Source organism: Anastrepha ludens, chromosome 6 (assembly GCF_028408465.1).
Source record: "Anastrepha ludens isolate Willacy chromosome 6, idAnaLude1.1, whole genome shotgun sequence".
Taxonomy (NCBI): Eukaryota; Metazoa; Arthropoda; class Insecta; order Diptera; family Tephritidae; genus Anastrepha; species Anastrepha ludens.
The window spans coordinates 19,386,928-19,404,881 of record NC_071502.1 but is presented as its reverse complement, the minus strand read 5'-3'; the positions used below and the strand labels follow the sequence as shown (position 1 = coordinate 19,404,881).

General features: G+C 39.5%; 1 protein-coding gene across 1 annotated transcript in view; it reads left to right on the top strand.

Moving 5' to 3' along the window:
- Positions 1 to 10,449, top strand: part of LOC128868752 (uncharacterized) — an 86,979-nt gene extending 76,530 nt beyond the window's left edge. The window contains exons 2-8 of the mRNA XM_054111212.1: positions 583 to 1,099; positions 1,173 to 1,368; positions 3,723 to 4,008; positions 4,101 to 4,812; positions 4,873 to 5,019; positions 9,112 to 9,197; positions 9,306 to 10,449. Of these exons, the coding sequence (XP_053967187.1) occupies positions 583 to 1,099; positions 1,173 to 1,368; positions 3,723 to 4,008; positions 4,101 to 4,812; positions 4,873 to 5,019; positions 9,112 to 9,197; positions 9,306 to 9,837 (2,476 nt within the window). The 3' untranslated portion in view covers positions 9,838 to 10,449. The remainder of the gene's footprint in view (positions 1 to 582; positions 1,100 to 1,172; positions 1,369 to 3,722; positions 4,009 to 4,100; positions 4,813 to 4,872; positions 5,020 to 9,111; positions 9,198 to 9,305) is intronic.
- The last annotated feature ends 7,505 nt before the right edge of the window (positions 10,450 to 17,954 follow it).

The following is a 17,954-nucleotide window of genomic DNA, read 5'->3' as shown; positions in this document are numbered from 1 at the left end:
TTTGTAGTTACTACAAATAACGATTCCACAGCTCACATAAATTTACCGCACCAAATACGCTTAGTTCCAGCATCAAGTAAGAATTGTATGACTCAATCAAAATGTGACTAAATTTATTATGATTAGCGTAATTTAGTTCATATGCCAGCAAAAATTACTTCATCTTATGCGTGCGCCATATACTTATGGATACATGCATATGCATACTTAGCTGTGCACTTTCAAAAAAACAGCTTATATCGACTTTACACTTTCTGCCTGTCAAGCACTGAATAACTGAATTTGAGTGCAATATTTAAAATAATTTGTATGCACATCCATAACTGGAGAATCCATATTAAAAAAAATGCCTTAAAATATTAAGTTTTTTTGTGTGACAGATGAAGAATTTTCGATGGAAAAGCAAAACTGACCAAACCTAGTTTAACTGTTTAGTCAAAAATTCACAGATATATGTATACATTTATGTTATTTATCATTTCACTGTCACATGTCTTGTTAACGATTATTGCCATTGTTGAACGCCATAATAAGGAAGTCTCTTAATTTAAATGCATCCACGCTTTCTTTTCTTTATTACAGCGCAATTTCACTAAATTTGCTCATTTGTATCATCTTAATGCGTGGATCGATGGGCAATGATTTGCATATTTCGCGTACCGATGCGAAGGCAACACAAACAGCCACATCACCAACAACAGCAGCAACAACAGTTGTACCTGCGATGACCCCAATGCCTGCAGCAATAACAACAATCACTTTACTAACGAAAAGTTCACCCTATAGCACATCCTCTGCCGACGTACTGCCCAGCAATGCGAGCGACATATCCAACTCGATAATGTTGGCTGGTGCTGCCAGTGCGAAAGTCAGACCTACGCCTATGATTCCACATCAACCACCAGCCATAAAATCCACGGGAAAGCTATTCAACAAGAGTTTGCCTAAGCGGCGAAAGGCTGGCGAAATATCTGCCATTCCTGTTTACGATCCCACTGTTGAGTGGAAGTGTCCGAATGTGACGAGTTCGCGTAGTTTGGAATGTGGCTGCGATTTGCCACATACGCTCCGTTGTACGGGCGATTTGCATGGCTTAACGGTAATATACGAGAATAATAAGAAAAAAACAGCCTTGCATGTTTTAATATTTGTTCACAATTTATCAATTCCAGGTACTTGCAAGTAATTTGAGAGTGTCGCCCTATACAATCTCGCTGTTGGACTGCTCTTTGCGGAATGTGACTTTCTTGAGTGATGCAAAAATCTTCGAAGGTATTTCATTGTATGGCTTGGTAATTTCATCTGGTGAAATTAAACGAGTACATAAGTCGGCATTTTTGGGCATTAAAGGGCCGTTACAGGCTTTAGGTGGGTATTAGAGTGGTTTGAAAAACAAAAACTTGCAAAAGTCCAAAAACTTATGTTGAAGGGGTTCAGGCACTGGAAACAGTTTTTTTGTGATACTTCTAAAAACCACTGAAACGGTTTATTTCTTTTTTATAACATAGTTGTTTGTCATCCAATTTTTAAAAATCCCACCCTGAGGAGCTCTATGAGGCATTAGGAGTGTGAAGTTCTAGAACGTTTTTGTTTATGAATTTAGCAAAACAGCTTAAAAGCAGACTTTCAATAAATTTTAAATTGCTTGAGTTTGATGAAATAAAAAGTATATGCGAGAGGCGGTACAACTTGGGTAATTGACACAACTATGGGAAAACGACTTGGAATGTCAAAAGTATGTTAGTACAAAATATTGAACTAACTAGGAGTGGGTTAATGACATAGCGTTAATGAAAATTGGTTATCAACTAATAAATCTTTAGCTAGGATGGGCTCTGAGGCCAACTTCTTTGACGCGAATCCCGTTCTGCTACTCTCTTCTGCAGCCATCACAGCCACGGTTAGCAAACGGGTTACTTCTACCCACAAGCGAGCTTGGCAGGCTGAGAGTTGCTGCAGATGGGCAATACTGATGTTACCTGTCAGATCCCACCGACTGTCGCAGATCTTCCTGCTATTAAGCAGAAGGGACTGAAGGCAATTGGTTGGACTAATGACGGGCCGCTTTCCATGGACGAAGCACATGGAAAAGGTAGGTATCTCACACAGTGAACTCTGCCCAGCATGTGGAGAGGAGGATAAGACTGCGGGCCACTTTCTGTGCATCTGCCCGGCCTTTGCTCGCATCAGGTTTGAGGTCTTTGGTACTGATGTGTTCATTAAGAAGCGACCTCCATTGCTCCTTTTTGTTTGCTTTTTTTTTTTTTGTGAGTGAGGTAGGGTTCAAAATGTCTTCGCACTTACAGCGACCGTCGTCTACTGCGTCGTATGGTGTGGCCACTAAAACCATCCCTCGTCTACTTCTGTGGAGACACCCTTCCCGGAACTGCATTCTATATTACCATACTTCGGGAGGGCCCAGAACGGCATCCATAATGGACCAATTTAATTCACCCACGTCTGGGTCCACCATATTTGTAGCCAGCTTTCATGCTATAGGCTCGTCTTCTTGTGTCTCTATCTGGGCGGCTTCGTTTTGTTACACTGTGCCGAGGTCAACCTTTTTTTCGTAGTACGTTCTCGATGTATTTCTTTACCGCATTCAAGCTGTCCTCGCGTTTGGGCATTTTGCTGATTATGTTCTCGGTGCGATGTCGCCAATCTGCTCCCTCAGGGCATTTCTTTGCGCGTGAGCCATCTGTTACAACTAACAAACGTGTGTTCAGCGTCATCGCTCAGCCCTTCGCAGTATATGCACTTGGAATCGGTTACCTTGGCCATGCGGTATAGGTATATCCGGAAGTATCCGTGGCCTGAGAGGAACGGAGTTAAGAAGAAGTTAATTTCGCCGTCCATCTGTCACTCAGTTCACTGTCCCATCGGCTTTGCCACCGCAGCATGGTTTGGCATCTCCGTTCTGAGAAGCTAGTGATGACGTGTGTCTTCTTGGAGTCCCACGCATCCATTCGTTCCCGGACCATGAGGTCGATGGGTATCTGCCCGCTGATCACGAAAATTCCTGCTGCAGTAGGCTGAGGCAACTCTGAGAGCCGCTGTTAGTTGCACAGCCTCCAGTGCTTTGCGCTTGGCTTTACAGTTTGACCCAATTCCCCATACTTCGCTGCCGTACAGGATAATTGAGCTTTGGCCGCCATAATTAGCTTTCTTTTGCTCTGTGTTGGCCCACCGATGTTTGCCATTAATCTATTTAGTATACCCGTAACCTTTGCTGCTTTGGTAGCCACACGCCGTATCTGGGCCCAGAAGGTAAGCCTGCAGTCAAGTTGAATACCTAAGTATTTCACTACTTTTACGGTCACTAAGGACGTGTCGCCTATTTGCATACTGACCTCGAGTGGCATGTGACCTCGAGTCATAAGTATAGTGCCATGGCTCCTTGGTACCACAACAGATCTACTCAGATTTTTTCGGAGGCCGAGTAGATTTAAAAAAAATTAAAAGGGAACTCGAGTACAGTACAATGGACTTAATGTTGTTTGAGTGCTGTATTTGCTAGTTGTCCCGACAAAAAAGAACTAAAACAAGTTATTATAAAAAACCCCTAATTGGTGATTTTTGGAAGGATAAACAAAATTTGTTTATGGTCTGAAATCCTCTCAATATAAAATTTGACTACGGTGGTTGACTTTTGCAGTTTTTCTTCGTATGTCGATCGACTCAGTAACATTTAACTAGCTAATAAAACCTATTCGTCTATGTAGGTCTGCCCGCAAATGCACTTTTAAGTGTACCATGGAACTCCATATCCACACTGACTGCGCTCGAGCGCTTGGATTTATCCAACAATAAAATAAAAGCTTTAGGCACATCTGACTTCGCCGGGCTCTCCAATCTGGTCTATCTTGAGCTAAGTAACAATCAAATATCTAGCATTTCCCAGCGTACATTTATGAACTTGCGTAAGTTGGAAGTATTAAAATTGGGCGGCAATCGTCTGGGAGACTATCCAACCAGCCTTAAAGCGCTCACCGCATGCTACAGTTTACGGTAATACATCTAATCTCATTCCTACCGGCATTCTTCTAAATTAATTGAAATTAATTGAAAAGAAACTTTTGTTTTGTTTTTTTTTTAAATAGTCAACTTGACCTGTCAGCTAATAACCTGAATGGTCCACTCACTGCCACAACCTTGCCAGGTTTGCGAAATCTAGAATCGCTGGAACTGAATCGCAACCTCATCAAGAGCATACAAAACAAGGCGCTGCAAAATTTCTCCGGTCTTACCAGCCTTTCGTTGCGTCACAATCAAATTGATGTATTACAAGATCACGCTTTTTACGGTCTGGGTACACTTGAAAGTCTCGATCTCAGCTTCAATGGCATCGTGGCCATCTCAAGCGCTTCGCTGCAACATCTTACTCGTCTTATAACACTCGACCTCACGCATAACTTTTTGCGCGCATTGACTTCTGATCTCATCACGCCGCTACCATCACTTCAAGTGCTACGTTTGGCCGGTAATGATATTTCGATTGTGGCCAAGAATGCTTTGGATGGAGCACGTGAATTGAAGAGCCTTTCCATGCAGGATAATCCCTTGTCATGTGACTGCACCATACGCTCGTTTGCCGAGTGGTTGCAGGTGGCCAATATACAGTCGGGCGATTTGATAAGCGCTACTTGTGTGACGCCGCCACGGCTGGAGGGTGCACCGCTTATACAAGTACCATTGGAGACTTTAAACTGTGAAATGGACAATGTGGAGAAGGATAACGCTAATATAATCGAACAGTTGGAAGCGATAACGAGACAAAATCATACGACACACATTAAAGATTTATCAGAGGAGGTAAGTGCTGAGCCAAATGCCTCGAAAATTGAGTTTGCTCACTTTACACTGCTTTTGTAGATTGTTTTGCATGAACTGCATTTCTCGGCCGATTATGGATTAATACTCACCTGGGTACTAAATCTGAGTAAGAACGATTATATGTGCGATGCAATCTTTGTCTACAAAGAGGAGAATATCAACGAAATACTAATCGATAACTCACCGGTAAGTTCGCAAGCGAAGTGTGCAGTTTTAGATTTCCTATGAACACTTGATAAAAAATATCTAATCAAAATAGAAAATTTTCAAAAGGATACATTCGAATGTACCTAATGAGCTTTGCAGCTAGCCGATAACTGAGCAATTCCATGTCAAGTAATCCAAGTATTTTAGAAATGATCGTTGTTGTTGTTGTTGTTGTTGTTGTAGCAGTAACTTTGCCCTGTTAGTGTAGTGTAGTCACCGGTCGTCTTCGTCTAGCTCATCTAACGGTAGGCCCAGGAAACTTGCTGTTTCGACAAGTTGGGTCCAGAGGAAGAGGGGTGTTAGAACAGTAGGTTTGATGGAGCATGTGTAAAGGTGATTAGTGCCGTACGGGGTGCCTTCACATGCCCGAGTTGTTGTTGTAGCAGTAACTTATAGACGAGACATGATCGTCAATTGGTTTACTTGTAGACTTGTTTATAGTAAGCAATAAACAGGAAAAATTTAATAATTTTGAGATTCATTCAATGTAGAAAAATTTGGCATAGTGTTTTTAACCTTCGTCTTGGCACCAGTTGGTTACTACATAAGCTGATATTATTTCCATATACAAATGCACTGATTTTTCGCAACTCACATACTCAGCCGCTGGAATCTGGAGGAAATGGTGCTTGACTACCATTCGGAAGTGTACAGGTTCGAAACCCTAGGCAGGAACCAAAAGCTTATAGAGAATTCGGTAGGCAATGGCAAACCTCCGAGTGTATTTATGCCATGAAAAAGTTCCTCATAAAATCCCCATCTGCCCTTTGGAGTCGATGTAAAAACATAGGCCCCTCCATTTATGGAAAACATCAAGCCGAAACCACAAATAGGAAGAGGTGTTCGGCCAAACACCCAATAAAGGGTGAAGGCGCCAATTATATGCAAGTATGTAACATACCCTATGATCAGAAAGTACGGGGAATGTTTAAATAAAACAAAAGAGAGAGCTAAATTCCAGGCAAATTTATTTTAAATCCTTCAAAATATGACACGTGTGAAGCAACACACATGTGGTAATGTTTAGCCGAGTCCTCCATGTACCCCTGGTAGGCCGACGAAGGGATGGCCTTCAGCTCCTTCGTCGCATTCTCTTTGATCTCCTCTATCGACCGAAATCTCCTTCCACGAAGTGGTAACTTTAACTTGGGAAACAAAAAGAAGTCGCACGAAGGTCATATCAGGTGAATACGGAGCTTGCACGATGGTATTTACTTGGTGTTTGGTCAAATAATCCAGCACAATTTGGGCTCGGTGCGATGGCGCGTTATTATCATGCAAAATCCAAGAATTGTTTGCCCACATTTCCAGCGGTTTGCGACATACAGCATCTCTCGAAAGCTTCCAAACGGATAAATAATATTCTACGCCTTGGCAATCGAAGAAAACAATCAACATCACATTCCCGGTACTTTTTGATCATAGGGTATATGTATATAGTTGTACATATATTCCTCTTCTTGACTGGCGGGATAAGCTCTTAGCGGTTTTGTTCGGCACACAAAGTGAAGCCAAGTTTTTCTCCATCTGACCTTTCCAACCCAGAGGAGGCCTTCCTCTTTCTCTGCTACTCTGTTACGACCAGCTGGTAACGCATCGAATACTTTCAGAATCGGAGCGTTTGTATACATTCGAAGAGCATGACACATATTACAAAGCCGCTGGATCTTCATTCACTGCAATGTGTCTATGTCGTCGTAAAGCTCGTTGAAAAAATTGTATTCTAAAAAATTTTGAAAATGGAAAATATAACAAAAAAAAATATTTTTTGGCTTATCCTAAATTACTTCACTAATTTAATACTTTCACAAATACTTTCTTAAATACACTTGTGCTCACATACATACTCCACTTTATCGTTTTACAATATTCGCAGGTTTTTTCAAGTTAACCTTTTCCGTTATTTTTAACAAAAAAAATATAGGTCGCTATATATATTGCTAAAAAACTTTACAAATCAAAGTTCCAAACTTTATACAAAATTCACAAAAACGTAACTAATTTCAAATATTTGCATTAAAATTTTTAAATATTAATCAGAGTTTTTAGAAAATTCATTAAATTATTACCCATTAAATTTTAACGCAATAAATTTTAATGCAATAAAATTTAAATCTGAAGTAGCTCAATAATCAAGTTGGCTTGTGACAATGTTCTTTGCATATACTGTTGACTATTTTCTTCCATGTAAAAGGCATCCGAACTTGTGCTTCATATGGAAGAAAGTTTTCAATGCGAACAAATTGTCAGAAATCAACGCGATTTCCGAACGACTTCAAACTTATAGTACACTTAGACTAAAATTGAAGGGGCCATGAGTGCCGTTTCATGAATGCACAGAAGTTTTCTAATAGTTTCAATTAAAAAATTGAAAATTTTGACTAAATTTTTTTAATGCTGAATTTATTTTTAATTTTAATAATTTATTTTTAAATTTTGTACGAAGTTTAGAACTTTCAAGTATAAAGTTTTTGTTCTGCAATAGTTTTTGTTGTGTTTAAAAAAAATTAATTAAAAAAGTTTGGCTTAAAAATATATTCGAATATAGTAAATAGATAAAGTGACTTACTTATGTTAGCGCAGGTGTACACATATTTATATTGAAAGTATTCGAATATAGGTTAGGTTAAGCTATACTTGCTAGCCGAAGTCACGCAGAGACCATTTTGGTACATTGCGATACCAGATCAGAGTCATTTTATTTTTTTTAGCAAAAATATGCATCACTCATCACTTTTAGGAGTCGTTTAAGCGCCAGTTCAAGCGCCAGTTCAAGGATAGATTCCAGTCTTTCAAAACTGAGAGCCCCCAAGGTAGTATAGTCTAGTTTTCGAGAGAGCCGGACAGTAGCTTAGATGATGCTTCAGGGTTTCTCATTAAGGGTTAGATTTCGCTTGTACTAAAGTTCTACAGTTCATTTTATCGAACAAGATAACAGATTTAGTATACCTATCATCATTATTCGAATGTAACTCGTTTTAAATTTATTTTCACTTGAAATTGAAATTTGAAAAGGTCGAGCCAAGGAGCACTGAGCGATTTGGTGGCTCCTAAAGCACTCAGGCTAAAAAGCCCATTGTATTCAGAGCTCTGGAAAGAGGGTAGATAGTCAAAGAGGGAAGGAGAAAAGTATCAGAGAAAGATATAACAAAAAGTATAGAGACAGAGGCAAAGGTAGTTAGTCCTGTGAGAATTTTCCAGATTCTTTGGCAAATCTGTAAATATCCTCCAGTTTTAGAAAACGAATATTACTCTTTCTCACGACATCGGAACACAAAACGCGTAGTCTTCCTCTAGCAAGGGCAGGACATTCACAGAGAAAGTGCTCAGTGCTATCCACCTCCTGTATGTAAGACAAGCAAATCGGGTATTCAATGATTCTAATGGTGGTCATATGTTGACCCCATGGATTGTGTCCTGTAATAATACCACCCATCAACCGAACGTCTTTCCTTCCAAGTTTTCTTAAAAAGTTTGACAGTTTTCTGTTCGGACTTGTCACAAAACACTTTGCACTTCTGCAGCGTTCTAGATCGCACCATCGCTCTTTATGTAAATTGCATACATAATCACTGATCCAATTCATGATTTCTGCAGAGCTGATTCCGATTATTGGCTCTGGTCCTTGTGGTGGAACCGCTGATCCACGGTTGGCCAATTCATCGGCAATTAAATGTATCCATTCAAAGACACAAAATAAATAAATAAATAAAATATTTCGTTTCCTTGAACACCAGACTGTCCTGGAACCCATATAAGTACAAGCCTGTTCTTTCTTGCGACGGAATTAAGCTTTTTCATACATCCCTGAACAATCTTTGAGGTTTGCTTCACGTTCTTCAGGGCCTTCAGTGCAGCCTGACTGTCACTGAAAACTCCAATCTGTTTCCCGCTCCATCTCCTCTCGATTATCCATTCGGCTAATCTCAGGATGGTGAAAATTTCAGTTTGAAAAAGTTGCCATTTCCTCCATAGCATAGTGATACTTATTACTATCGTTTAAGTCTAATTTTGTATAATATTTTCCCTTAATATCTAATAAATGAATAATTAAATAATCATTTTTTGCAGATCCATTGCGAAAGCAAAGTTTTAAATGGCCAAAATACGGTCAGTGTCATTGTGCCAGACAGCTCTTCTTTGGAAGTTGGAGAAAGGTAATAACACCATTTATTTACACACCATTTAGTAAAATACCAACTTTAAATAACGATTTTAATTTTTAACTAATATATATTTTTTTCTTCTTTTTTCATTTCCGTTAGCTACCGCTTTTGTTTGGTTATGGTGCAGGAGCAAAATCACGATGCCGACTTGAATGTGGGCTGCTCAAACATCACCAAACTGCAGCTCAGTAATCCTGGTTCGATACCAGAAGTGCGACAATATCAAAGGCGCCCGTTTAAAACTGAGCTACCCACTTATACGGACACCGAAATGAGTTTCGCGCCCATTGTCGCACATACAATGGACGAGAATTTGACGAACTCCAAACGAAATTACAATGCAATTTTCGAAGAAGCAAATCAATCACAACAAACCACACAACAGCATACGTACAACTTCTTAGATTCATTGAATAAGAGTTTCCTACCCGGCCTGGGCGTTGGTATATTGGTGACCTCGGTGGTGGTACTCGTTTGGGGCGCTGCGCGAATACGACAACAGTCGAACAACAGTCGACCGAGCACGCCAACTGCCACCACCTGCTACGCGGCCTCGGAGCATATAGCGCGCCTAGCAGATGCAGAGAATGGAACGCGATACCTAAAGTTGCAGGCCACCACCAGTCTTTGAAGAATGGCAGCTGGTATTTTAAGACATTATTGCCGCCAACTCCGCCACCCTAATTGTTCAAAGTCGAGTCAGTCTTTATGAAATACAGCATACATATGTGTATATGTATGTGTGTATATAAGGGATAGAATTGTGAGTTGCCGAAAATTGGCAACTCTTGTGATAGTACTTTGTACCAATGCATTAAATAATGTTTTCTTTTTAATCGATTTTCTAGTTGTAAAGTTAACACTATAGCACCTAAGCCAAATATTAAAAAATTGTTAATGCATTTTCTCTTAGTAATTGATAGTTCTAAGGTTTTTCGACTTTCAAAAAAATTTTCACAACATAACAACGATCTTTGTTGTTTTTTGAGTAGCACTGAAAACCTGCACAGAAGTGGATTTTGTGCATTGTTTGATTCCTTGTGCCATAACTGAACATTTTCTGTACTCACACGCATCAATTTAGTTATCTAAGTTGCTCGTAGTTGGCTCTTCACACCTACACGACTCTTTAAACTATGCGTAAGTAAGTGTTTATGATTTATCTTATTTCATTTGATTAGCAAACACATACACACACATTCATATGTAACTCAACTAATTTATTAACACCTTTAACTAATTGTTTAACACACAAATAAAAAGTATTTATTTATAAAAAGAAAATGTGCAAACTTATTTGGAAAATTTGTCTAAAGGAAACAGTAAAATTATGCCTATGTTCGATCGGGTTCATATATAGGTTCATATTTTCTCTTTAATCTGCGACTGTATCGAAGTATCGTCAATGAGAGGCATCGAAAATGAGAGGTACTCACATCTACATACTTTCAGATAGCCAAGCGGCTCTAAAAGCCCTTCTATCAACAACTATCACCTCTAAATTGGTAAATGATTGCCTAAACCTTCTCAACACGTTAGGAAACCTCAACATAGTAACACTAGGCTGGGTTAAGGGACATGAAGGACATGATGGAAATGAAATGGCTGATGACCTTGCAAAACAAGGAGCAAATATCCAACTTACTGGTCCTAAGCCTTGGTTGGCTAAACTGTGCCGGTCAGCGTCAAGCCAAACTATTTCTAAGTCCCAACAAAGGAATATCTGACAAGCTTCTCTCACTAAGCAGAGTAGATCTGCGTCTTTTAACAGGATATCTTACAGATCACTGCAGCCTGAGGAATCATCTAAATAATATTGGTCTATCTGAGGCCAATGTCTGCCGCTTTTGCGAAATGGATATAGAAAGCTCAGAACATGTGCTTTGTGAATGTCCTGCATTGGGTAGACAGAGACTTCATCACCTTGGTGGTATCGTCCATGCAATCTTTGGAACAACAAACCTAAAATTGTGGTACAATTTTTAAAAAGCCTAAAACTCTAGGGTTGCAAAAATAGGCCTTTCACAATAGATCAGCTCCTGTTACATCAGTAGTCCAAGTAAACACCGCTTTTTAACATTTCTGTTCATCAAATCTAGTCAAGCTACCACATAGAGATTTATGGTGGTTGTGGTGGAGATGCTGTCTGAGTGACACATCCCACACACAATTAACACAAAAGATGCCATTTTGATAAGCCCCCTTGTAGGGCCACTACTTTTTGTTAGTCGAACCATCTCGATTTGACTATGAATCTGCCTATGTCGCCTATTTTATTTTCTCCAATTTCTTTCAAGTTAACCATCGATAATTCCTCCAACATTCTATGTCGTAGAACTCTCAGGTTTGGACACTCACACAGATAGTGAAAGACTGTTTCCTTAGATTCTTCCTGATTGCAGCTTCTACATTTATAGTTATACGCCCACCCATGTTCCTGGCATCTTCTGGTCTTCCACCCCATCTTTCTAGTCCCCCAAACGGGGAGTCAAGTGTCAAGTGTTGGGGTCAAGTGTTTTGTTCTCACTGTATGAGTCTTCCTTAGGATTGACTATGACTACTATGAGGACGACACAGGGCTTAGGTAAACGCAATGCAGTTGGTTGCTCCAACTCCCTAGCTTGGTGAAGAATCACACCCTGCGCAAGATGACCCTGTTACTTAACTCAGTAAGATCCCTTGATGTCAGATGACAAATAGAGTGATAATTGAGTTAAAACAGAACACTACGGATCTAGATATGAACTGTTGATAACAGGTTCCACTTTAACGGTGGCTCCCTTGAAGAGTCCGGCGTTTTCCAGAATCAGACTATGGATATAGGGTTGCGATATACTGAATATGGATAAAGTTCATACTCTTCCTTTTCTGGATCTCTTAAGATTCATCAATGAATCCAAGAGATTTGTGGAAGAATGACCTTAAACTAATTTTTCCGTCTTACCACCCACATTTTATCTTTCCTGTCTCTATTCTTTCTACTGAAATCTATCCGGGTGCAGTACAATGGTATCCTGACTGAGTGCTTGGACTTGACCAACCCCCCACAAATCTAGTCTAATATAATCTCCCAAAGCCCAGTGGCCGGTTATTGCTGACTTAATTCTGAATACGTCTGCTCGTATCTTTCTCAACAACTCGTCAGTTCTGGATTTGTTGAAATTGGGCCACGTCCGTTTAGTTATTTTGCAGGTATCCGCGTTAGTCCATCTGTCAACGGCCTGCTTCTGGAATAGCGAGAAGATCTCCCTTTTGGGCGCGCCTTGGGGGAGCTATTTCCCCCGCTCCAGATTCGTTATAGAATGCCCCCGTCTTGCCAGTTCATCAGCTTCCTCATTTCCTTCTATGTTCCTATGACCAGGTACTCAGATACCCAAAATGTGATGTCTTTCGTGCGCACTAAAGCATTAAATCCTTTTTTGCATTGTCTGACGATTTTTGAATTCGTTGTACTTTATAGCTAAGATGGCTGCTTGGCTATCTGAAAGAATGCGTGATTTCGATAGTTGTTCTAGGTGGTTTCTAATTATTCCACAAGCTCCGAGAGGTTCTACTTGAAAAATTGTATACCCATTCCCTAGGCGAAAAGACTTGGAAGTTTCGAAATCTTTCGAATATTCGATTTCGAATTTTTTTAACATGTTTTTGCACTAGTTGAGGTTTTTCCGGCAGGGAAGGCTAATGATACATATAATTAAACACATGTAGGTATGTAAGTACCTGAGAGCCATGGTGAGAAGAATTCAGAAGGTGTGGTCAAGATCGCTCCGTTAACTAGCTCTCAGCGGATTTCACAGAATCAGTTGATTGGCTGACGTGAAAGGAGTCGTGACAGCGGTTTGTTTACGAAAAAAGGAGATTTGTTGGTGATATACTACAGCCAACCGAAAATCGACTCATTGGACGAGTGTATGAATACGTGTGGAATGAGGGGGCGCAATAACAGACTGTTATTCGACTCCGAGCGAATTTTACAAAATCAGCGGATGAGCTGACAGTCTGAATAACGACTGATTGGACGACTGAATGAATACATGTAAAATGAGAGGGCAGAATTCGGCCGGAGTACCCGATGACGTCATGGTGAAAAGGTTTTTAGAGGTGTGCTACATAGCAGACCGTTATTCGGCTCTGAGCGAATTTAACAGATATGTCGACGTCATTCGTTTTGTGTTTCACTAAGCTAAAGCTAAATTAAAAGCAAAGTTCCCCTCAAACATTTTTTTTCACCATATCTAACGAGCAAACTTGGTACCTATCATCCTTGGTGTGAATACGTATAAAATGAAGGAGCAGAATTCCATGGTGAAAAGAATTGAGAAGGTGTGTTCAATAACATATTGTTATTCGGCTCTAAGCGAATTTGACAAAATCAGCCGATCCAAGCTGATGTAACAGGGGATATGAATACAAAAAAGTTAAGATTGTGTTAGTGAAAACATCAACACAATGTCACTTCGTTCGTTGCCGTCTGAATAACGACTGATTGGACCACAGAATGAATACATATGAAACAAGAGGGCAGAATTCGGCTGTTGAGTACCCGATGACGTGGTAGCCCAAATAGCTCGCACAATTTCGTTTTTCAAAATAGCAGATTGGGCAAACCTGGTAATCAATCAACCTTGTCTGAAAGCTGTAATGTACTTCGTTGGTACGAGAAAAATTATCTACAAATTGGAAGGCAAGTTTGGTCAATGTTTAGCAGAGTTTCAGCTTTTATATATACATTTATGCCGCCTCCGAACGGTAGAAATGCGCTCACAATTGCTTGGTCGCTGACCGCGACTTTAAACTAAAGGGTTTTTTAATAAGAGATGTTATTTTGATATTCCAAGAAATTGTTATTTTTCAATATAAATCATCGGATGTTTATTTCATAATAAAGAGGAAGGTATGCCGTTAATAGTGGAAAATAACATCAGGCAAATGACCACCTCGACCACTCTTACAGGAGAATATCCTTTTCATGAAATTTTCCATAACCCAATTGCAAAGCGGCTGCCCTATGTCCTCGATAGCCTCACGAATTCCATCTTGGAGGTCTTGAATCGACCCTGGGCTGTTGGCGTAGACCTTCTCTTTCACGTAGCCCCAAAGAAAAAAGCCACAAGGTGTTAAATCACAAGATCTCGGTGGCCAATTGTGATCACCTCTTCGAGAGATAACACGGTCCGGAAACTTTCCCCATAAAAGATCAATGGTTTCGTTGCTTGTCTGGCACGTAGCGCAGTCTTGTTGAAAATAAACGTTGTCCAGATCAATACCATCCAATTCCGGCCATAAAGAATCGTTAGTCATCTCTCGATAGCGCAATCCATTCACCAATAACACCTGTTATTGCAAAACCCTTTATATAGCTAGAGACATTCATTCAAAGGTTTTCCGCGTCAGTTTATTATTACAAGAGTTGCTTTTTATATTTTGCGCCCAGTAATGAAAACATGGTAAAATAATAGTGAAAATAGTTGTATTGTTTTTCAAAATATTTTCGTTGGTAGTCAATAAACTTCTGCATTCACTTGAACCAATTTTTAAAGCACTTTCGCGACTAAAAATTAGGTACATACATCCAAAATGAATTTTTTAAAGGCTTCATCAGCTTCTTCTGGCCTTGAAAAACGTGAACCTAGCATTTTATTTTTGATGTGCGGGAACAAAAAAAAACATTAGGTACCAAATTAGGGCTGTAAGGCAGCTGCCATATTAATTCGATTTTTTGAGTTCTCAAAAGCACTCTTGTGTGAGCCGATACGTAAGAACTCGCATTGTCTTGATGAAGGATGATTCATATTCGGTGGTTGGTATTCCATAATTCTCCGAAAGCTTCTGCCAAACAAATGATTGTGTGTGTGCGTGAGAATTTACTATTTTAGGTTTCTCTAGTGCAACAATTGCGACATAATCCGACTTCCAGAAAAAATGTGCAACCACTTGCTTTGACGTGATTCCTTCATATTGTTGTATGCATAAGTAGGTTAGCAGGTATAAATAAAAGTTTACAATATTTGTAGGTATGTACGCCATACATACCTCGGAGTACATCGAATTGTAGGCGTATGCTTACGCTGCAGTAGGAGGGTGCTCTGGGTTGAACTAAGTGGCATCAAATTATTTATTTTAAGAATATCCATTTATATATAATACGCGTCTATATTTAAGTATGTAAGTTACGTAAGTACTTTCTCACGTCACCGTTATTACATCATCAAGCGCTTGCTTTGCATACGCAAGTGTGTAGGTATATATGTATGTGTATTCGTAAACTATGCCTATCCTGTCAGGAGGTGGACTATCGACGAAATTGTAAAATTTGTGTACACACATTCCTGCATTCTTTCCTAATTCAGAGGAAAAAGAACCGAACAGGTGAAAAAAAGGTAGAAGTGGCTTTGAATTAAAGGATGACGACCTGCATTGGCTAATTACGTCCGTATAAGGGGGTAGGGGTAGTCTGAATTTTCAAAAAAAATGGATTTTTTTTTGCATTTTCTTAAAGCGTAATAACTGAAAAATATTGTGCGAAAAGTTGAAGTGAATCCGACAAATACTTCTCGAGTTATTCAACAATTAGCAAAGGGCGCTCCGGAGCGGTCCAGGGCAAGTAGCTAGCAGCAGCTGCAAGCAACCGACTTCTTGGGTTTTGAAAGCTGCTATGACGGCTAAAGAACTATTATATGGCCCAGGAATAGAAGACACAGTGTAAGTAATTAAATAATTCGTTTAGCTCTACATAAATCGATAAGCAAAACTTTAAATGCGTTTTTCTCAAAACTATGGTTTTTGAACTGGTGATTACTCTAACTTAAAAATCGCTTGGTAGATTTCAATAAAATGTATACTGCTTTTGAAAAACAAAAACAAAAAAAAAACTCGTGCCTGATCGAAGAATTTTTTTCAAAAATTTCAATTTTTTTAAACAATTAATTTTCGGTTTTTTTCTCGAAAATCTGGAAAATATTTTCTGAGGCCGCCATATTGTTAATTTTGAAAAAGAAAAAGAAAAACTTCGATCAGGCCCAAGAGTATGTATTAGTAAAACTAATTTCTCTTGTCCGACTGATTTTAGATGAATCTCGAAGAACTTGTGATGATCACCGCAAGGGACTTCTGGAGAAACGGGCTCCACACAAAGAGCGATAACTTTCACAATTATTAATTTTATTTTTTTTGTTGAAATTTTCCTAAAGTCAAGACGAAACTTGATGTATTAATGCAATGTTTTTATTTTTGTAAAATAAAGCAATTGACCAGCAAAAAAAGAATTATTAAAAATCAACATTTTTTCGGGCCTCTGAATACCCCTAATCCCGATGAAATTCAAGTGAGTGATATTTAAACCCGTAGTATCCGCCGTGGTAGCAAAAAAGTAAAAGCTCAGATGTCTATATCTTTGCCCGACGAGAGCAGGGCAACTAAACAGAAGGTACTGAGATGATTCCACCTAATCCTCCACACAGGTTCTGCAGAAAGGACTTCAAGCAGTCCCAAGTCTCACCGCGTGGACAGCTAACGGACAATGACCGGTAAGGATATCCATTAAAATTGAGAGCTGCAGCTTTGCTAGCTTTAGAAGTTTCCTCGAGCGCCCCTGTGCGTTGAAGGATCTCACGATTTTACATGTTTGAGCACTAGCCCAACACTTGCGAGGCCTATCTTTCCAGAAGTAAACCACAGGTTTTCAGAGCAACCCCAATACTCTCATTTTGCAATGAAACCGTATCCAGTGTCCCTTCTCTAGCCAGCTCATTATCCCAGCAATTTCCCTCTGTGCCACTGTGACCGAGAACCCAAATGAGCTGAATATTGAGCCGAATGAGCCTAGTATTCTTATGCAATCGAGAGAGAAGTCAGACATTTCGCGACTAATTTCGAACGCATAAACAACGAGCGCATGGCCCTGATTGCCGCTTGGCTGTCGGAGTAGATATTTACGTGAATTACAGTAATTACAGAAGTAAGCAACCCATCCACTGCTTCCTTAATTGCGGCTACTTCTGCTTGGAAAACACTACAGCGGGAATCTTCAATTTTTGTGTATAAAAAAGCACTACATTTCTTGCGAAGAGCAAAGGGTTGGCAACACTGCAAAACTGGGCTGGTGAGACGTCACGCACTCTCTGATGGGCGCAATTTTTTTTTCTCTTATTCTTTCATTCTGATTGAAATTTTAAGATTCAAAGCACCGAAAGAGAAAAAAAGCGTTTTAAATTTTGTTTTTGTTTTACTGCAATCAATTTGTCTGGAGTCGGCTAGAATTTTATTAATACAATAAAATAAAATAAATATAAAATAAAACTATTTTTCAAAAATATGAAACAAGGATGTGGCTAGAATACCAAGGGGGCGTTGAACGAGAAAGACACTAGATCTTCGCCCAATTGGAGAAAGAAAAAGGGGACGCCCGAGGAAAAGGTGACTAGAAGGTGTGGCAGCTGATCTTAGGAAAATGCGCGTGCAATGTTGAAGGGAAGGGGATGTAAATCGAGAACGATGGCAAGAAGCTGTGAAGTAAGCAGTGGTTCACCAAGGACTGTGACGCTAGGAAGACGAAGAAGAAGAAGAAGAAACCAGGATATGAGGGTTCTTTTGAAAATGTAAAGGAAATGTTTTCAAGTTGCGTTGCCAATAAATTTGCAGTAAATGTTAGAGGTATCAGCCATACCGCTTAGCAATAAAAAATGATTCAAACTATTTTTGAAATCAATATGAAATTCATAATTAATTATTTGTATTTAATAATAAAAA